General features: G+C 40.2%; 1 protein-coding gene across 3 annotated transcripts in view; it reads left to right on the forward strand.

Annotated features, from left to right (window-relative positions):
- The first annotated feature begins 1,823 nt into the window (after positions 1-1,823).
- The window catches only part of HP1BP3 (heterochromatin protein 1 binding protein 3), a 39,015-nt gene continuing 18,517 nt past the window's right edge, over positions 1,824-22,321 (forward strand). Inside the window, exons 1-8 of one of the 3 annotated variants that reach the window (XM_047082735.1) lie at positions 1,824-1,937; positions 7,540-7,735; positions 8,185-8,284; positions 11,235-11,388; positions 12,699-12,858; positions 15,801-15,944; positions 17,738-17,818; positions 19,145-19,299. In XM_047082735.1, the coding sequence (XP_046938691.1) occupies positions 7,640-7,735; positions 8,185-8,284; positions 11,235-11,388; positions 12,699-12,858; positions 15,801-15,944; positions 17,738-17,818; positions 19,145-19,299 (890 nt within the window). In that variant the 5' untranslated portion in view covers positions 1,824-1,937; positions 7,540-7,639. Of the gene's footprint in view, positions 1,938-7,539; positions 7,736-8,184; positions 8,285-11,234; positions 11,389-12,698; positions 12,859-15,800; positions 15,945-17,737; positions 17,819-19,144; positions 19,300-22,321 lie in introns of those variants that run through there. The other 2 variants (XM_047082733.1, XM_047082734.1) reach the window with 2 other exon arrangements.

The raw sequence follows: 22,321 nt of genomic DNA on the forward strand, positions 1-22,321 counted from the left end.
ACTTGGGTGGCTCAGTTGGTTGAGCTTCTGACTTAGGTTCAGGTCATGAGCTCATGGTTCATGAGTTTAAGCCCCATATCAGGCTCGCTGCTGTCAGTGTGGGGCCAGGTTCAGATCCTCCGTCTCCCTCTCTCTCTGCCCCTCCCCTGCTCACGCTTGCTCATGCTCTCTCAAAAATAAATCTTAAAAAAAAAAAAAAAAAAACCCTGAATACTGTTTTTACTAGTATAGCTCAAAGAAAGCCAAGTGAGATAAGCTATAAAACCATACCCCCATCGAGTCTTAACTCAGATGCAGCTAAGTATAAAAACCAAAACTAGCCAGATGCTACATTTAGCAGATGTAAAATGCCTAAACTGATATACATGTACAGTAAACAATTTAAAGTCCCTTTGTAAGTCGAAAACTTAAAACTTCAGACTTCAGCAAGAGGTAGCCCTAGTGCATGGTTTGTGTGTCACCCTTGAGGAAGACTTTTGAGGTTTTCCCTCCTTGGATATACATGTTGTAAACAACAGAATAAGGAGTGTTTTGGGGGGTGGGGGGGTGTTTTAAGCAAAAATCTGTGGAGGAGGAGAAACCTAGTACCTAGTTTGCTCTTAATTGGGTCAGCTTCTCGTATGAGATAGGGCTAAAGACAGTTTAAGGCAAAAGAACAAAGGTAAGATGTTTTATGAACACATAGAAATAGAATAGCGTCTTTAAAGGGGGAGACAAAGGATAGGAATGTTGATAAGAACAGAGGAATTGAGCAGGACACAGGGATGGCACAAAATAACTGAAACCCCTTGTGAACAGGTTGAATGCAACAACAGAGCACTGGTAATACCATTAGTAAGGAGTCTGATGGTGGCTGTTCAATTTGATACAGCTCATTTTGCAACGGATGGAGTGAGTGGATGGCTACCACTGGGAAAGCTGGTAGATAGTTAAAATGCTGATTACACGGCCTGAGGACTGGGCTAGCGTACTTAAATGGTTTCATAATAAATTTTTAGAATGATTAGCATTTGAATATTGGCCACATTGCTGTGAGCCTCGGGGTAATTTTAGTGTTTTATTATTTTCCTATATTCGTTACCCGCCCCACCTCTACCCCACCACAAAACACCGACTTTGAAAAGTTACATTTTTCAACAGTATGTACATTGCCTAAGTACGCTGATACCCAAGCAATATGACAATTCAAGGGAATTCCCTCTTTTCTGATCCCAGGGTTTACTTTTTGAGAACTCTTCTTTCCTATGTAGAGGCCAAGGAAGACCGATTCGCAGACGAGAAAAGCAACTTTTCCAGTTCTTTTCCTGAGTCACTACTCAGCCCTGTAATGTCTGCATACTTAATAGGAACGAATGTGAGGTACCGGATTTTCCGCTATCCGGTTGTCCAGTTCTGTCCACAGTCTTCAGAGAAGGGTAGTTCTCGCGCTGTGGCTAAAGTGACAGCGGCAGATGCCAACCCGACTAAAGGTAGACGGATCTCCAAGGAGGAGACCCGCTAAAGACCAGGGACCGAACCAGAGAGTAGCGAAAGGGCAGGCAGTGAAAAGAGTGCTCTTCCGAGGAAAACGAAAGCGAACCCAAGCTAACGGGAACCACCAGGCAGTGCCCGGCGGAAGCGTGGGCGGACACACAGCACCCTCCCCGGCGTCCTCCCGTCCCGGAGCGCCCTCTCGCGTTCTCGCGCGCCCGGCCAGGGAGGCACGCCGCGCGCACTCCCTCAGCTCCCGTGGGCTGGGGGCGCGGGCGCGCGCGGGGGCGGGGCCGGCGCGGGAGTGCGCGTGCGCGTGCGCGCGCGGGGCCGCGGGCAGGGGGGCGGGGCGGCAGAGCTCGGCGGCTGGGCCTGGAGGACAGCGGCGGCGGAGACGAGGAGCGGCAGCGGGAGCGGCGCCGAGAGGCCGTGCTGAACGCAGGCGCCAGGAAGGGGGGAGCGCAGAGGTAATGCAGGTCGGAACAGGCGGGCGGGGAGTGGACGCGGGCTCGATGGACCCCGAAGGCGAGTGGTCGAGGCCGCTCGCCCGGGGCGCCGACGCCGCTCCCAGAGTGGAGGGGGCGGGGCGCTCGGGTCCCCGGAGGTGGCGCTTTTTGTCTGCCTCTCCCGGCCGCTCCGCCCTCCCTGCCCTCTCCCCTCTCTCCTGCGACCTAGCCCCCTGCCCCTCTCGTTGACGCCTCCTCCGGGGCCCACTGGCGCGCGCGCTCCCGCCCTTGTTTTGTTTGGACTAGGGGGGAGGAGGGGTAGCTCTTCCCAGGTCCAGGGCCCTGCGTCCCAGCGCGCCTGCGCCAGCGTCCTCCCGCTGCGCTCCGATTGGCTGAGGCCTTGCGCATGCTCCCGAGGCCCGTGGCGGACCTCGCCGTCGTCCCCGCCTTCCCGTCTCCCCCTCCCCCCCCATTCCCTCAGCGGTTTTCGGAGCGGGTTCGAAAGATGCCGGCGGCGGTGACTGGCTGCGGCGGGCCCGCCCCCCGGCTTCTCCGCCCCCGCCGCCGCCATTACGGAGCTCCCAGTGGTGAGTGCGCGGAGCGCTGGTGCTCGCGGTCCGCCGATTCTAGCGTCGCGGGGGTGGCCCCTGCCCCTGGCGTGGCGTTGGCCTCGGCCGCGTGCATTTTCGAGCGCGAGCCCCGCGTCTCGAGCCGCCGGCCGCGCGTAGCCCGCGCCGCAGCTCCTCGGTGTCCGCCGCCGCTGAGCCCTTCCGTCCTCTGCCGCGCTGCCTTCATCTTGGTCCCTCGCTCCCCCCGCCTCTGCTCGGGCCCCGCACCGGCCGCTCCCTGCCTCTTTGTCTCGGCTGCGCTGTTCTCCGTGTTCCTCTCGGCGGTCTGGGCGGGCGTTTCCGTGCTGCTGCTGCTGCTGCTGCTGCTGCTGCTGCTGCTGCGACGCGGGCCTGAGCTTTCGTTTTCCCGTCTGGCATTCCCAGAGCTTGTTACTCGCCGCACCTTAGACGGTGTGGCTTTCGTTAATAAAGTCAAACTCGTGAATATGAGCGTTTGTCCAGAGGTGGAGGCAGGAGTGCTGAAGTGAGAGCCTCAGATCTGAATTTTGATACCGACTTGCCACTGTCTGTGACCGAGGACGAGTCACTTAACCCTTTGGGGGGAGTATTCTCTCCTGCACAGAGGACTGGACAAGGTGAACTTAACTGCCCCTTCAGCATACAAATTACGTTGTTTATTATTGTTCCTGACTTTACATTACATCGAAAAGTGAGAATACAATTAGAAATATCTCTAGGAATTCGCTTGGGACTTGATGGACAAGCTGTCGTGTCTTAAGAGTGAAATTAGACGTGTCTGGTTTTACTTTGGAAGATGCTTTTAATTTTGTCTAATTTGGCATGGGCATAAAGCCACTGTGAGCTCTTTTAAGTTTTTATTGCTCCTCTAAAAAGTTTAACGTGTTTCAAAGTAGGAGTAACATTTTAAAGGTTTTTTATGATTTTTGATTTGGCTTCGTTTTTAAGCTTACTTGGACGATTGAGGGCAGAAAGTTGGAGGAAGTATCCTAAACTGTTCATAGATGAAAATCTTAAGTGTTAAGCCGTTTAGGTTGTGATTATCTATCTTTCAAGGTGGGTCCTGTAGTGGCCATAGCTTCTGTGCCCAAGACAGATTTGTTAGGTACATAACAGATTTATTGAAATGTGAAAGTGGGAAAAAAAAAAAAGTTGTCAGTTAATTACCAGCATGCTTCTTGTGACATTACTGTAGTCTGAGGACAGTTAAAGACTTTAGACTGGGAACAGTTTAATATAGTCTGTGCAAAACTAGTGATTTTATAACATATTGCACACATTTTTTGGTAAAACATGAAATAATACTACTTTCCCTAAAATGCATATTTTCATTTTAAGATTATTATTTTGAGAGAGCGCGCACACAATCTTCAGCGGAGGGCTGGGGGCGGATAGAGGCAGAGAGAGAAAATTCCCAAGCAGCTGAAATCCAGAGTAGGACGCATAACTAACTGAACCACCCAGGTACTCTCCAAAAAGCATATTTTCAAGGATATCGATAAACTGAGATACAATAAGTTCCTACTTATTTTTCTATTGCTTTCTCTTTTTTTTCAATTTTTTTTTTGAGAGAGAGGCAATGTGCTTGCACAAGTGGGGGAGGGGCACAGAAGACCCAAAGCTACCCTGATAGCTGGGAGCCCCATGCAGGATTCCAACCCATGAATAAACCGTGAGGTCTTGACCTGAGCTCAACCGACTGAACCACCCAGGCACCCCTTGCCTTGTCTTAATGTAAAGAAAATAAATAAAAACTCTGAAATTCTGATTTTATCACCTTTATTGCTTGCGTTAAATTAAAAACAGTTTAGAATTTCCTTTTACAAAAGTAGTTCTTTTTATAGTCAATCCAACATTTAAAAAAATAAAACCTAAATTGAAGACCACAGACGGACCACATAAATCACAAGTAAAATCAGATTATTTGTTTTTGGCACACATAACCTAGGTGGGAAACTTTTTCGTCTGTTCATCCTTTGATTTAACAGATATTTATCGAGCACCTATTCTATGCCTGGTGTGTTCTTAGGCACCAAGTATCCAGCGGTGAACCACCTAGCTAATATCTCTGTTGGAGAATAAGCATGGTAGCCTAAAAGTCTGATTCAGAAAGTTATTAGGTACATGGTGATGGTGAGGTAGTGTGAATGAACCATCCATATAGTTTTGTTAGCTGTGTAATGAACATTGAACATATTAAATAATTCATTAGCCAACCTATTAAAGTATTAGAGGCTGCAGCTTTAAGTTCCATGACCTTTTACCAAGGAAATTCAGAGCTAAGGCAGACTTTTTTTTTTTTTTTAAGTAAACTACACCCAACGTGGAGCTCGAACTGAGGACCCCAAGATCAAGATTTGCATGTTCTACAGACTGAGCCGATCAGGTGCCCCTCAGACAGACTTGTTTGTTTAATGTTTGTTTATTTTTGAGAGAGAGAGACACACACACAATCTGAAGCAGGTTCTAGGCTCTGAGCTGTCAGCGCAGAGCCTGATGCGGGGCTCGAACCCACGAATTGTGAGATCATGACTTGAGCCAAAAGCGGATGCCTAACCAACTGAACCACCCAGGTGCCCCAAGACAGACTTCTTAATATGTATCCCAAGTAACTGGATTTATTTTTGAAGTGTTCTTCACATGCACTGAATATAGTAATAGGTCCTTAATCACACAGTATTGTTCATTTAATTTTTTTCCCCAATACTTATCCAACACTCATTATGTTTTGGACACTGTTCTGGGTGCTGGGACTACATTGGTGAATTAAAGTCCTAGCCCTTATAGTGCTTACATTGCATTTGGAAGAGATACATGATAAACAAGTAAATACGTATTTTGAATTTCAGTTGGTGTTAAGTGCTGAAGAAACCTGAAGCATGAGAAGGTTGGGAGGGAGGTCTTTCTGAAGGGGTGACAGTGAGCAGTAAGGTGATTGAGGTGTCTAGGAAAAAAGTGTTCTAGTTTAAGAGAACAGCACGTGCAAACACTGAGGCAGGGAGGGGTGAGCAGAGCACAGTGCCAGGGCCAAAAGAAGTTTTGTGTTTGGAGTCAAGAGAGTAGAGTGATAGAGTGGGAGGTGGGACTAGTAAAATAATGGGGGTGGTGATAGGGAGTTTTTAAGCAGGAGGGTGTCAGGATTTATATTTTTGGTGGATGCAGCCAGGAACATTGGCAAACCAACTTACTTATTTATTCTTTTAAATTCCAACCTGGGCATACGTCTTATCTGGCCTAATTTAAACTCATTTTGTCCTTAGGTTAGTGGTGTCCAGTGTCTTTATGGACCATGCGCTTGTTGCCCCAATTTTAGTTTCATCACCTTGGCATTAGTGATAGCTTCCTCTGTGCGCCTCCTCCCCTTTTCGCCGTTTGTTTTAATTTTGAGTAATTAGTGAATATAGTTGACTGGAAAGGCTTTGACACTTTTTTCAGTAATTGTGTTTACAGGGAAAAAATTGTTTTCAAGATACTCTATGAGCAGAGATTCCTGAAGGTTTTATTGACTTGACAGTAGCATTTTCACCCTACCTAGTATTATCGTGGGTTAGGAAAGATGAATTCATTAGCAATATCACTTTACCAAGGATAACTTGATCATGATAGTTTCCTTCTGTGTAGGGTTCACATGTAAAGACAGCAGCACATTTGCTTAGGTTTTTTATTGTCAAGGAAAATATATTACCATGTAAGTGCTAGTTGCATGAATGAGCAGGTGTATGTATTCAGATTATTCCAAGATAGACATTTAGGTTTCACAAGACTTTGGGGTTTCTTATGAGTGTCCTGAAGGCCAGTGTGGCCCTCTTTTCACAGATGAGAAAACAGTTTTTTATTTCTGTATTTTATAGTTCTTCAAAGTGAATTGCCATATGAGCATTTTAAGCAGTTTTTATAACAGTTGATAATTTTAAAAATATTCATGGATATTGCTAATTGACTCTCGATAGTAAGTTTCAGTGTATCTTGAATTCTTTCAACTGCATTTGTTTGCAGCTGATTGACCATTCACAAGTCTGGCATTGCTCTTGGTGTTCCCATAAAAAGATTTTCCCTGTAAATGTGAAAGCATTCTTTATGTTTGGGGTTTTTTGTTTGTTTGTTTCTTTTAATTTATCCCAGTTATTGTAGCTTGGGACTATTACCTGACAAATTGAAAACTTAAATTCCTAGACAGGGTTAGAGCTTCAAGCAGGGGTTGAATGACTGATCTACTGTTCTCTAATTCTTTGTTAATGTTCGTTAGCCCAAAGGTCTAAGCACCTAAATGATCATTTTCTTATATTTTGGAGAGATTTTTGTTATAAAATGTCACTGAGTCCCAGATGAGATTTTTTTTTTTTTTTTTGAGGACAGAGAGTATTAATGACCAGGCAAATTTGAGTGACTACATGGGTTTTATCTTTGAATATTTAATTATGTTCTTTCTTCTGTGCTAGTTTTGCTTACTTTAAAAATAACAAATAAGGTCTTGGAAGCATACTTCTGTTCTCCTAGGTGATGGTCTGAATTTGCCTCTCTGGATCTGGAGGCTGTTAGAGTATCACGTTCTTCAGGAGTATTTTTGCCCTTGTATTACTTTTATCTAAAGGAGATGAAGTTAAAGTTACAGTTAATTTTCCTGATCCTTTTGAGAACAATAACAACAAAACCCTTCTCTCTTTAGTCATTTATCTTTGAGGAAACATTTGACTAAACTATTCCTTAGTCTGCTTATTCTGTCCTCTCTAAGTTCCTAATGGTAGCAGGAGGGGAATGGGATTAGGTTCCTTATGAGCTTTCTTGTCCTTGTTGCCTTTGTTCATGTGGAAGGTGCAACAGCTGCTGTGGCTTGTGCGTTTGTCTTAGTGGCTGCTTTAATCTGGTGTATATTTTGATAGTGATTTTATCTTTCTTAATGATAACTGACCGAGTCATCTGTCAGTTAACTATAAGTTTTACAGTTAATTTTTCCCCTTTGGATGTGTATTAAATTTAGACATTTAGTTTAGTTTTGTTTCTGTTAATCTTCACACCAGGTCTTTTCTGTGCTTTAGGTTGACTCTTCACCACACTGAAACCATTAGGAAAAATCCTTGTGGTTAACAGCAGAGGCTTCAGAGTGTAACCTGTACTCGGGCCTAGAAATTATTTTAAATGGCGACTGATACGTCTCAAGGTGAACTCGTCCATCCTAAGGCACTCCCACTTATAGTAGGAGCTCAGCTGATCCACGCGGACAAGTTAGGTGAGGTAGGGGCTGACACATTCTTGAAGCTCACTCTTGGATCAGTCCCTGACTTCAGACCCTGCTGGGTCTTTCTTGGTACATGTTCCTTTCCTTTCCTTTCCTTTGGGGAGTCTGGGTTGTGAATCTGAAAAAATCAAAGAGATAAAAAATTCTTTTCATCTTCCCTTTCCCCTCAAATTCCTCAGAAAACTCCAACCTTTTAAATTTATTCCAAATCAAGTATATTACCAGTTTCCATTTGAAATTCTAGCTAAAATAAAATACTTTGAAAAGTACTTCTTAAACACCATGGTTCACTTCAAAAAAACTTGTTAAAAATAATTTGCATCAGATCCTGGAGTCGACTTGAAGAATTCTCCTACATCTTCTGACACCCAGTTAGGTTCTTGAGAAAAAGAGAAAAAGAAAATTTTTCTCATGCATGTGTGATTATGGCTGTCTCTTTTCTCAGAAGGTGGAAGATAGCACCATGCCGATTCGTCGAACTGTGAATTCTACACGAGAAACTCCTCCCAAAAGCAAGCTTGCTGAAGGGGAGGAAGAAAAGCCAGGTAAAGTAAAGCAGGAGACAATTTGAAATGGCAGAAGTTTCTACTCCAATTCAGAGTATCCTGTGAATTCCTTTGAACTTAATTGTTTTGGGGAAACACTGAAAGAGAGAAGTTGTACCTATTGATACATCATTTCCAGACCAAAGTGAGCAAAGGAAGAATTTCATCTTGTCTCTAAAGATTTTTAGAAGGTGTAAACTTCATGTTCTTGGAATGAAAAACAGAAAATGGTTGGCGAGAACAGGAACAGTTGAAGAGTAGCTTCTGGGCATACGGTGTCTTGGGGATGAAGGCTGTGGACGAACGGGGGACTTGGGACTTCTAGACGGACAGTTCAAGATCCCTCAGAAATTATCACAAGGCCTTAAGGGAGCAAAGGGGCAATCAGAGCATTGGTTTATATTTGGTATTGGTGGAGAGAAGATTGGCTGGACATAGGTAGAAACATAATGAGTCAAGAGAAATGTAAAACCATCAACCTGGGTAATCGTGCTCCTTTATGGCATCTTTAATCACCTCTTTCCTTTTCCTTGTTTTTCATTTTCTTCTTGTGACTTTTTTCTTTCTTTTCCTTTTCTCTTTTTCTCCCTCGCTTTTTATCTCAGGCTTGCCAGGGATGAGCACCATCCTGTCGTGGCTATTAGAACTAAATATCTGTTTACCAGCACCGGTTAGGAATAAGGCACTCTTGTTGCCTTTATTCCTTGGTGCGGCAGGAATATACTTTTTTCCAGTGGAACCTGGACTTTGTCTCAAAATACTCAGATGAATACTGTAAGCAATTTGGGTATAATTGCTTATTTAGGAGACATGGGAATCAGCATATTAAAAAAAATGAGAGGGAGGCGCCCGGGTGGTTCACTTGGTTGCGCTCCAACTCTTGTTTTAGGCCCAGGTCATGATTCCAGGATCATGGGATCAAGCCCTGAATTGGCCTCTGTGCGGAGCATGGAGCCTGCCTTAAGATTCTCTCTCTCCCTCTGCCGCTCTTCCCCTGCTCACACATTCTCTCTCTTTTCTCCCAAATAAAATTACAAAATGAGAGGTGCTGGTGAGTTGAAGTTTGGTTATTTTGTCCGGCACTGAGTTAAGCCACTTGATGGCCTGCCTTAAACCACATTTGATTAACAGGTAAAGCCACTAAATCATTAATGACCTCAGTTTTCAGAATACAAGCCAGAGAGTTCAGGTATTGGAAAAGTCAGCCAAGAATTCAGAAGGGATCCGTAAGTTGCTTGACGAGTTCTGTGTTTTATCTTTTCCCACTAAAAGTACATACTTGCATTTTGGAGACAGACACAATAGTTTAATGAGTTGGAAGCAGTGTCTTGTACATACTACATACTCAGTGCCTGTTGAGTGACTGTACATTTATTAATCCATCAACTATTAAGCAATTATTCTTGAGAAGAGAAAATAATATGAAATTGAATTTATAATTCTACTCTTAGAGGAAAACCCAGTAAGTGGTTCTTTTCATCCTTTTTAGAATAAGACCATGTATAAATAAACATAATGACTAATAGAAAGTCCTTACCCATGAAGCCAATTAAGTCAAATTAGTGGGCCAAGGGGCAGTAAAAGATACATATGTGATTTAAAAAATTATCTGAATTACCTGATGCCATTGTTAGAATGAAGTTCTAGCTTTAATATTTTGCAAAATAGTTCTAGAAGCAGCAGGAGAGGCTGAAGGAGGATGGGAGTCACCCACATGGTACAAGTACAGGTATTCATTCCCTAAAGCATTTTATAGAATCCCCATGATAACTCTGTGAGGTAAGATTACTAAGGCTTGGAGACGTCAAAGAACTTGCCATAAGATACGAAGCTAGAAAATTATAAGGACTGAACTTTTGAATCCAGGTATGTTTGACTCTAAAACCTCAATTTTGGCTAAACATATGGGAGGATTTTCAAATCTGTGCATGTCTCATTGAAGAGCATAATCCAGGATGAGATCAACAAATGACAGTTGACTGTCCTGAAATTCAGGGTTTAGAATTTTAATTTGTTGAAAATTAGAAATTCCTTTAGAATTGTATATATGTAGTTTGGTTATAAGAAGTAAGTGGCATGGTTTTGTTCTTTTTTTAAAAAAAAAATGTTTATTTTTGAGAGAGAGAGAGATTGCTTGCACATGCTAGCAGGAAAGGGACAGAGAGGGAGACAGAGGATCCTGAGGGGGCTCTGTGCTGACAGCACAGGGCTCAAACCCATGAACTACAAGATCATGACCTGAGCCAAAGTCAGATGCTTAACCCACTGAGCCACCCAGGCGCCCCGGCATTTTTTTGTTCTTTAGGATTTTTCATCATTATGATAATAATTCGTTCACATAATTTAAATGACCAGACTCTTCAAGCATATACTTTTATTTTTTGCCTGTGTTTTGCCATTGGAGAGTCCTTTCTTTGAAGTCCCTATTTAACCATATCTGGGGCTCTGTATTTTGTAGTACTGCTCAAAGAGGCTTGCTGAGAAAAGACACAAACAAGCCACTGCAGACCTCAGTATTCCCCCCTCACGTTTCTGCTCTTGCCCCAGTCTTTTCACTTGGAAAATAGGTGTTAACTTTCTATTACTTATTCCCTTACTAAGATTCATCTGTTAAATTATGAAATAGCTAATGTCTTAATTATGAATCTCATTAATATTGCAGAGGAGAACAGGCAAGAGGTTTGATTCAGGGTAAAATGAGTTTCTCTTTCTGTGTAATTCCCTGGTCCATCTCCTTTTCACATAGTGGTCTGGATAAACAACCTTTGAACAGGCAGTTAGAGCTACATAAGGAAGGAAAGAACACTGCAACTGATAGACACTTATTCGTTTTAAAGTCTGTCAATTGGAACATTTGGCTTCTCTGTTTAATAATATAGCCTTTTACCCTTTTATTGACTCAGGCTCTAATCTATCTATTTGATGCCATTCTGCACACCTGATTTTTTAGAACCAGATATAAGTTCAGAGGAATCTGTCTCCACTGTAGAAGAACAAGAGAATGAAACTCCACCTGCTACATCTAGTGAGACAGAGCAGCCAAAGGGAGAACCTGAGAACGAAGAGAAGGAAGAGAACAAGTCTTCTGAGGAAACCAAAAAGGAGTAAGGAGTTATGCCTTCTTGCTATTTAAAATTGAAGACTGTGTAAAAGGACTGTAGATCAGATTGTTTTAAAGGATTGTATCACTGGTTTATGCTAGATGTTTGCTACTTACTTGGATTTACTTTTTAGAATTACTGTTTGAAATAGGTTTATTATATAGTTCTATGGCCTATTAGAGCTTGTAGCTCTTATAACAGTGGTTTGAATAACCCAAAATTCATTGCTTTTGTCTTTGAAACTTTTTTTTGTGTACTTAGGATTCATTATGGGAGTGTCTCATATTTTAATCATTGACATAATTTCAATAAGAAATGAAACATGACTCTAAAAATCTGACCTGGGAAACACTTGACCATTTTATTCCTACCTATACCTTTGCGAGTTGTTTTTATATGTTTATGTTAGAAAACATTAATCTGTATCAGCCATTGCCAGAGTCACCTAAAAATGTGTACATTTGGACGGTGACTTTGAGAATCTGAAAGCAAAATTTGCTACTGATAATCTGTACAGTGTGGTGGAAATTCTTTGTTAATTTGAAGAGGGTTTTTTTGTTTGTTGTTTTTGCAGGATAACTGGTTGCATTCTTCTCATAATTGGTCAGAACAGTTAGGAATTACATTTAAAATAAAAGAGTAACTCAGTAATAACTATACCTTCTAGGTGTAATCCTCAAGGAATCCTTTATCCCAGCTTTATAGGTTTAAGTTCTGTGGAATTTTTAGCAGCTACCCTATATTTTAGTTGCATGGGGTACTGTTATGATTATTTAGAATACATTTGTATAATGCTTTATGGCTCACAAAATTGTTTTTATGAACATAATCTCATAATTCTTGCAACAACCTTATAAGATGTTTTATATTACTATTTTACAGCTGAGGAAGCTGAGATTCAGGTCAGTTGGCTAAAGTCTTATAGCTAGGAAATGTTAGAGCAAAAACTCAAACCCAGGTCTTCTGACTTCAGAGCTTGAGTTCTTTTCACTGTGCTAAGTTACACCTGTTGTAGTTATTAGAATACATTTTAAAATTCTCATTTCTTTCATGTGCTGGTCCTTCATACCAGTGCTAATTTATATGACTTCTCTCCCCTGTACCTAAGAGAAAACACCTTTTTGGTTCATTTACAGTATCCAATTTTTAAAAAAGGTTTTATTTTGTCAAACTTTGCTTATTTTATATATCACTTTAGTGTGGAAGTAAATTAAAACATTAATTTTTATCCCTCTCTTGTCTATTCTTCTTTCTGACTTTATACCTCTTTCTGGAGAGTTTACCTTGCATAATAACAATTCTTTGTTTTAAAGTGAGAAAGATCAGTCTAAAGAAAAGGAGAAGAAAGTGAAAAAAACAATACCTTCCTGGGCTACCCTTTCTGCCAGCCAGCTAGCCAGGGCCCAGAAACAAACACCGATGGCTTCCTCCCCACGTCCCAAGATGGATGCAATCCTAACTGAGGCCATTAAGGCAAGTTTTTATTACAAGCAGTTCATCTTAGATTTATTCTGTTTGTCTTTTGGTTATTTGAAAATGGCATATTCCTGTCCAGACATCAGAAATCTTGCTGTTTCCTAAAAGATACTGAAGTAGAAGAAAGCCATTGTGAAGTTCATGTGTTTTTTTGTTTTTGTTTTTGTTTTTTTGTTTTTTAAGAAAATCACATTTGGTGAGCACTGTTAATTTTTTAAATTCAAATTTACTATAGCAAGTATTTTTAATTTTAGATTTTTTTTTTTTTACACTCATTTTATTGGTTAAGTATAGTATTTCTTTGAAGGCTGAACCTGTTAATTTATTCAACAAACATTTAAGGACTAACTAAAACTTCTCTGTGTCAGATAATCCTGCTAGGGATATAACAGAGAATAAAACAGGGTCATCTTTGCCTTTATGAAAGTCTGATTGTGACTGAGAGTAACGGAATAGCATAGAGGATTTTATCTTAAAAAGATACACTATCTTAAAAAAAATTTTTTTTTAAACGTTTATTTATTTTTGACAGAGAGAGTGCAAGCAGGGGAGGGCCAGAGAGAGAGGGAGACACCAAATCCTAAGCAAGCTCCAGGCTCCTAGCTATCAGCACAGAACCTGACATGGGGCTCAAACTCACAAACCATGAGATCATGACCTGAGCCGAAGTTGGACGTTTAATGACTGAGCCACCCAGGCGCCCCAAAAAAGATTTACTGTCTTTAGGTTCATTTTTCAAATTTGAGTGTCTAATACTGGTAGTGGTTAGCTTTCCTACCTGAGCTATAAGAAACCTTCTTAGAAACCTTACTACTTTGTTTCATCACCAAAAATTCTCCTCCTTTATGACTTTTCTATAATTCATTGACTTCTATTAGCTTAAGGGTCTTCATGTAGGTTTCTTAATTTTAATTTTTAAGGGCATCTTTTTTTTGGGGGGGGGGGTCTGTTTATTTTAGGACACCTAGGTGGTGCAGTTAAACATCTTGACTCTTGACTTTGGCTCAAGTCATGATCTCACGGTTTATGAGTTGGAGCCCCGCATCCCTGCTTGGGATTCTGTCTTTCCTCTCTGCCCCTCCCCAACTTGTGCACGCACGCGCATACAAGTGGGGGAGGAGCAGAGAGGGTGGGAGAGGGAAAATCCCAAGCAGTGTCCATACTCTCAGCGCAGAGCCCATCGCGTGGCTTGATCCCACAAACCATGAGACCATGACCTGAGCCAAAATCAACGCTCAACCTACTGAGCCACGCAGGCCCCTTGATTTTTAAGGTTATCTTCTAATCTGACCTTGCCTTTTTTGTGTAAGTTTTTCTGGTTACTTTTGCCATGTTGATTCACATGTTGAGATAAGAGAAGCTAAGATAGGAGCCAAAGACACCCTCATTTTAGGGACCTTGTTGCTAGGATCTGAGTCAGAGTTGGGGAAAGGGGGATAAAAACCAATTTAATCAAGGATGGTATACATAGGAAGGGGCAGCCTAGTGGTCATTCTCAGAATTTGAGAAGACAGCACTGACATATAAACTGGAAAAGAGTTTGTCTTTAGACCTCTCCCTGCATTCTTTGTTTTTTTTTTTTTCTCCCTGTATTCTTTTAAGAGTGCTCTCAACTCCTTGAAACTTTCTTGGTCTAGATAGCTTGACTATGGTGAGATCTCATTTCTTTGTATAGCTTTTCATCAAGGTTTTCACTTCATGACCACTCAGCCTAAGTTTAGAGAAGCAGGGTCACAGTGAGGTTGGAGAAGGACTAAAATTTTAAATAGTGAAACAAAAATTAGAACAGTATAAATTAGGTCTAAAGAATAGTTTGAATCTGATTGTGCATATTTGTACAAATGAGGGGTGGGTGGGTGTGTGTTCCATGCAGTGTAACAAATCATGATTTCAGACTACCAGAACCATTTTGTGAATCAAACAGGAGTCCTGATGTCTGCTTCCATCTCATTGTCAGTTTGGTGGAGCATGGAATTGTTTTAGCATTAGAGGGTTCTTTTCCGTTTGATTTTCTTCGTATTTTAAGATCAGGAGTAAACATCAGTGGTTTTATGTTCTGTAGTCTTTTCTGCTCCATCGGCCTGTGAATTTTTTTCTTTATTGTCAAAGTATATAAAATAAAATTCAACCAAGTGTTTTATCCAATGAGAATGAGTAAGTTCTCCATTCAGTTTATAGAGAAAGACAACACAGAATTGGTGAACTAGCCCATTAGGTAAATAACAGATGCTGCTTATGTATGCTTCAAAATGTAAAGCACTTGAAAAAAATTTGCCACCTTCATGACTTAATGACCTACTTGAGTCTTCTTTGGGCATTAATCAAATAGAATATAGTTAAATTGGATGGAAATGGAAGAGAGCAGTTTAAATTGCAATTGAATGTCCTCATTGTTACCCAAAACTCTCCTTAAGATTTTGCCATTTATGAAACCAGTTTTATGCCATTTATTCAGATTATCTTTGTTTATCTTCTCTGCTGACATTTGCATAAAGCCTAGAGAGAAACATTGGTCCTGGTGTGCTAAAGCTCATTCCATAAAATGAGCCAGATCTGTAATCCTGCAAGTAATAGAAATGTTCTATTTTTTTTTTTCATTTTAATGCTAAAGATCTGTCTTCTAAATACAAAATAGAATTAAAATGGAAAGAGGTTCTTCCTTGACACACAGAATGTTGTTCTTCACATGTTGTGTCTTCTCTTTGCCTGGTTTGAACTAAAGTAAAATTGTTGCAAAAATATTGTAATTCTGTATTTCTCCACAGCCATGATGAACTGAAGTTACCTGAAATACTACTCATTCTTACATGCCATTTTTATCATTCATTATCAAGTTCATCTCCAAAATAGTTTATTTTGAAAACATGTGTCAGATTCTCTGTCTAATGAAAACAGCTAGTGTAAAGTAATATGCGTGTTTCGGTAAATCTGTTTTCTAGGCATGCTTCCAGAAGAGTGGTGCATCAGTGGTTGCTATTCGGAAATACATTATCCATAAGTACCCTTCTCTGGAGCTGGAGAGAAGGGGCTACCTCCTTAAACAAGCACTAAAAAGAGAATTAAATAGAGGTGTCATCAAACAGGTATTAAACAATTGTTGAGGATAAGATCATTTCAACATGTAATAGCTGTAAGTCCACAATAACATTTAGGCTTTTTGTCTTTTTTTTTTTTTTTTTTTAAATATAAATTAACATGATGATGAAATGTTTAAGCATGGCCTAGTTTTATTATTTGAGACGAGGTTTCAGATCACTGGTGCCAGTTACCTTTGATAAGTTAACTGTTCTGGAGAGCAGAAGCAATATGATAGCATAATTGTTTTCTAGTGCTGCTTGTACTTCTAATTGGATTTTCTTTGGGGGCCCCTTGTGCTTGAGATCATGTACTGAAGATGAGAGGTGGGGTTAAGGAATTCTTTTATTGCAGCAGCAAAAAAGAATTGCCCTCGTCTTGCATTTGTTAGTTTTAAAGCCTACCTTATGACTAGACTTGTTACCATTATAAGTTTGTAAATAGGTTCATCTTAACAGTGTCTAAAATTATGGAAGCTTGTTAGGAGCATTAGAGAAGCCTGAGTAAATTGAGACTAGTACTAAAACCAGTATTGATTTCGGGCATAAATCTACGTTATTTTGCCTAGTACATCAAAACATTGCTTAGAAACATAGAAATTTTAAGTTGGAATGGAGTGTATCTTACCTAAATTTTCTTCAAAGGTTCAGAGGGATGAAGTAATTACCACAATGCCATGGTAGTGGCAAAAATAGTTCAAAGGACCTAGTTCACTGCATTCTGAGAGTCCCGTTGCCTTTCTTCCATACCTTTCTGCACAATCTGATGAACACAGAATTCTGTGCCATTCAGGCATTTAAATTCTGCTTAGGAACTTCCAACAAGTACTTCACTCCACAAATACAAATTGTTCCTGTGTGCCAGGTGCTTGGGGGCCCATCAGTGAGTAAAGCAGATTTCTGCCGTGGAGCTTACGTTATAGTTTTCTCAAAATGTTGTATAACTGATGTTTATATGGCCTTTGTAATGGTCTCTGACTGAAAGGTATTATCTAACCAGTGTAATTAGAGCCAAAGATCTGTCCTCAATCATAGTGTATGTCAGCATAATTGATGAGCTGGCTTCGTGTTTTTCTTTACGAGATATAGTTTATGACCTATTCTTGCCTCATAGGCTGAACCTCATTTTGATGCTTAAACAACACTTTACAGGCTGAAAGTATTTCAGCTTGATTGCTATGTTCAAGATAGCATAAAATAAAGCTAAGGTGTGGAGGACTCTGGTTAGTGTGAATCAGCTTTAAAGTTCTGTGAAAGTGCTTTGTAAACTGTGGAAACACGTGGTAAGACTTACACATACCATCATATGCAGTGGCTGTGAGTTAGATAACCGTCACAGGTGCAGTAATAATGGCTCATGGGTGGTCTGGGAAGCACTATAGTTTGAGATCAGCGGTCCATAAACTTTTGCCAGGGAGCAGTCTTCCTTTCAAGATAGAGATTTTCTCATTTTCCCCAAGAGATTATACCTTCTTTCATGCGGGGTGGATAGCTTATATACTGTTAACCTGGTGTCACAATAGCATTCTTCCCCAGGTTCGTAGACGAGGGAACAAAAGCTCAGAGGCTTCATGGGGTTGTCCAATATTGAATGGCTAGATGGTACCATAAATGGGATTCAGTCCCAAGTCTTTTGATTCATCCATTGTTCTTTTTTCTCTGAAGAGTTGAACATTTTACATTAGTTCTTGTATCGTCATGCCCTGTACTTTGCTTAGTCTCATATAAAGTTATAAATATTAATACCAGGATAATTTAAAATAAAAATATTGGTTATCGCAACTAAAATTAATTTACCATAGGTAAAAGGAAAAGGTGCTTCTGGGAGTTTTATTGTGGTCCAAAAATCAAGAAAAACACCTCAGAAATCCAGAAACAGAAAGGTAAGAAGTCTAAACCACAGTTTGAGCACTCTAAAACTACATCTCCTAAAATGACATTTATTGAGTGTTCACTGTGTGCCAGGCACTATGTAAAGTGTAGCCTTACTATTAAGGCCTGAAGAGGTTGTAAGTAATTTGCTCATTATCGCCCAGCTGGTGAGTAGAAAACAGTGTAAATCCAAGCAGTCGTCTCCCCCCCCCCCCCCCCCCGCCCCAACCGCCGAGCCCATGCACTTAACTGCCATATGTTGAATTATTGGCAACTCTATGAATTATACTTCTTTTAGTGAAACCAATCTGTTAAACGAAAAGGGACATATATGCGTGCATCTTTACCCAATAATAGACCCCAAAACTATATTCAGAGCCAGTTTTTCTTTTTCTTTTTTTTTCTTTTCTTTTTCTTTTCCTTTTCCTTTTTCTTTTTTTTCTTTTTCTTTTTCTTTTTCTTTTTCTTTTTCTTTTTCTTTTTCTTTTTTTTTTTTTTTTTTTTGTAAATGTTAACACTTCTCCTTAAGACACATAATTTCATTTGTGGAAAGTATAATACTTTCTATAATAAAGTGAAATACTACTAAATATAACTAATATAAAAATATATAAATAAATAATAAATAATAATTATAAAATATTAATAATAAAGTGAAACATTCAGTATTTTCCCCATGTCAGTAACTGAAATCGTGACTGTTCCTCTACAGCTGTGTTTTTGCAACTCTGAAAGTTTTTGTACATTTTTTCTACAACTTTGAAACACTTTTGAAATGAACTTCTGTGCAGTGCTTTTTGGTGCTGCATGGTCTTTATTCTTTGTTATTGAAGGGTAAGAATAAACTAAGACTTTTAAATAAAGTCTACCATTCCTTTTCATTTTTATACTTTTTTTTTTTTTTAACATTTATTTATTTTCAAGAGCCAGAGAGAGAGTGTGAGTGGGGGAGGGACAGAGAGAGAGGGAGACACAGAATCTGAAGCAGGCTCCAGGCCCTGAGCTGTCAGTGCAGAGCCCTACACGGGGCTTGAACCCCCCGACTGTGAGATCATGACCTGAGCCAAAGTTGGACACTCAACTGACTGAGCTACCCAGGTGCCCCTCATTTTTATACATATTTTTAACTCTCAATCTGAATTTCATAACTCAAAAGAGTTGCCACACAAGTGCCATCGTGCCCCGTAGTATATTTGTTTGAACGTGGAAAAAAGTGATAGTTTAGCACAAGTTAAATTATCAATCAATTCAGGAAAGCCCTTGAGTTGAATACAGAAGCATTTGAACAGAAAACTCTATATTCTTTAATGATGATAATTTTTGGTAATATATTTCAGAATAGAAGCTCCGCAGTGGATCCAGAACCACAAGTAAAATTGGAGGATATCCTCCCGTTGGCCTTTACTCGCCTTTGTGAACCTAAAGAAGCTTCCTACAGTCTCATCAGGAAATATGTGTCTCAGTATTACCCTAAACTTAGAGTGGACATCAGGTATGAGCCGTTGGCCTGTACTTCAAAGCACAGATGTCTGTGTTATTCCCTTAGCCCCTTTTTCATGAGAAAGGTGAAAGTAAATATTCAAGAAGGATAACATTTAGCTGAGCTAAGGATAAAACCTTTTTTTGTGGGTTTTATTTATTTGTATTTTATTTTATTTTTTAAAGTTTATTTAGTTTGAGAGGGAGAGAGAGCATGGCCCGGGGAGAGGCAGAGAGAGAGAATCCCAAGCAGACTCCACCCTGTCAGCACAGAGCCTGACAAGGGGTTCATACTCCATGAACTGTGAGATGATGCCCTGAGCCAAAATCAAGAGTCAGATGGATGCTTAACTAGCTGAGCCACCCAGATGCCCTTGGGCTTTATTTTTTGTCTTGTTATATTTTCTTTTTCATATCTCCATTGTAGTTTCTTTCTGAAAACAAAAACAAAAACAAAAAAAAAACCTACGTGTTAACTCTTACAAGACCTTGGTAGAATAATTCTTTCACTGCGTCAGCTGTTAGAACATTCAGCATTAAACTCAATGTCCTCTCAGCTTTCATTGTTAAAAATAAAATTTTTTTTTTTAATGTTTATTTTTGAGAGAGACAAAGCATGAGTAGGGGAGGGGCAGAGAGAGAGGAAGACACAGAATCCAAATCAGGCTCCAAGCTATCAGCACAGAGCCCAATCCCATGAACCACAAGATCGTGACCTGACCTGAAGTCAGATGCTTAATGAACTGGGTCACCCAGGCGCCCTAGCTCTCACTATTTTTTTAATTTTAATGTTTTTTTTTTTAAATCGTGTTAAAATACAGATAAACAAAATTTACCATCTTAACCATTTTTAAGTGTACAGTTCAGTGATATAAAATACATTCATGATGTGCTACCATGAGCACCATGTATTTCCAGAACTCTTCATCTTGTAAAATTGCAGCTCTGTACCCATTAAATAGGAAATCCCTTTCCCCCTTGGCCACCACCTTTCTGCTTTCTGTCTGTATGATTTTGGCTGTAAGTACCTCATGTAAGTGGAGTCACGCAGTCTTTATCTTTTTGTGACTGGCTTATTTCATTTAGCACAGTGTCCTTGAAGTTTATCCTTATTGTTGCATGTTAGACTTTCCCTCCTCTTTTAGGCTGAATAGTACTCTTTTGCTGTATGTAGTCCATTTTGTTAATTCATCCTTCTGTTAATGAACGCTTGGGGTTTCACGTTTTGGCTCTTGTGAATAATGCTGCTGTGAACACTGATGTACTAATATTTCTTTGAAACCCTGCCTTCAGTTCTTTGGGGGTATATACCCAGAAGTAAAACTGCTAGATGAAATGATGATTCTAGTTTTTAGTTTTTTTGAGGAACTGCCATACTGTTTTCCACAGTGACCATATCATTACTTTCCTACCGACAGTATACAGAATTTCTAATTTCTCCATATCGTCGCCAACCTGTGTGTGTTTGTTCGTTTAAGTTTTTCACTTATTTATTTTGAGAGACAGACTAGTGGCGAAGGGGTAGATAGGGAGAGAGAGAGAATCCCAAGAAGGGAGAGAATCCCTGCGCAAAGCCCAATGCGGGGCTCAAACTCACAAAACTGGGAGATCATGACCTGAGCTGAAACCAAGAGTCTGACGCTTAATTGACTGAGCTACCTAGGTGCCCGTTTTTTGTTTGTTTTGTTTTTAGCCATCCTTAATGGGTGTGAGGTGATCGATACGCATTTCTTTTAAGTTTTTGTTTTTTGAGTTAGAAAGTGCAAGTTGGGGGTAGGCAGGGCAGAGAGGGAGAGAGGATCCCAAGCAGGCTCTGCACTGTCAGCGCGGAGCCCATGCAGGACTTGAACCCATGAATTGTGGGACCATGACTTGAGCTGGAAGTCGGATGCTTAACTGAGTGAGCCACTCAGGTGCCCCCACATTAAACTCTATTTTTTTAATTTAGAGTTTGAAACATAAGAGAATTCAGGTTTCTGTAAACCTCTAGAGAAAAATAATATAATATCCTAATTTAAACATTTAATGTAAAATTCTGGCAGAATTTTGGTAGTAATTCAGTTCTAAAAAGTTGCCACATAAAAACATCTACACTGATCATTGAGACATTTGTGCAGATACATTAATTTGTTTAAATTTGTAATTCACAGAGTTTGTGTTTTGAGTGTGTTTATGTGAGATCTTTGTTATGATGGATGACTTTTGGAAAATTGTCTTTAATCCAGTGATTTCTACAGATGATTTTTATATCGAATGCATATTGTCTTGATATTGTTCAGTAACAGTATTTACTTGCATTACTGAGGCAAGCAGTTAGAATTGCTGAGGCTTTAGCCCAGAAGCCACATTTTCAGAAAAGCACTTAGTGGTCTTCAGAGTGCCCAAGGCGAGTCAGTGAAATAGTGCAAAAGAAAAGGGAATCATAGAAGCACAAAGTTTGAAATTAATGTCCTGGTTTTTGTATGCTTTTTCTGCCCTGAGTGTGACCCACGTATACAACCATGAGCTAGAAATGCATTTAAATACACATTTCACTTTTCTCTCTCTTCTCTCTCTGGTGACTGGAGACCATTATCTTCTCCCAGCTTTTTCTTTCCTTGCCTTTCTACTGTACTCCCACGACAAGTTGTTGATAGCAGTGTAACTTCGTTACATGTCTAATCTTTATGAACATTTCTGATCTTACGTTGAAACAATATTTTCCTGATAATAGATGGGTTATCAACTCATAGGTGATAACGAACCTAGAGACCTTTTCCTGTGACCTTGTTAACAGTAACTTTTTTTTTTTTTTTCTTTCTCCGTTTACTTCTCTATTGATTTTCTCTACCACTGACTGTCAGGGAGTCCTGTCATACATACAATTAACATGATAATTTGGCCATACTTAATTTTAATTTTAGTTTTTGAGAGGGGGGTGGGTGGGGTACACAACTGACCAAGGGGCAGAGAGGGAGAGAGAGAAGCGGGGCTCACCTAAAGCAGGGCTCAGGCTCACCCGAAGTAGGGCTCAAGCTCACCTGATGTGCTGGTCT

This window comes from Lynx rufus, unplaced genomic scaffold (genome assembly GCF_022079265.1).
Source record: "Lynx rufus isolate CCGP_SWC_20201006 ecotype Redwood Valley unplaced genomic scaffold, mLynRuf1.p SCAF_2, whole genome shotgun sequence".
In the NCBI taxonomy this organism is placed as follows: domain Eukaryota; kingdom Metazoa; phylum Chordata; class Mammalia; order Carnivora; family Felidae; genus Lynx; species Lynx rufus.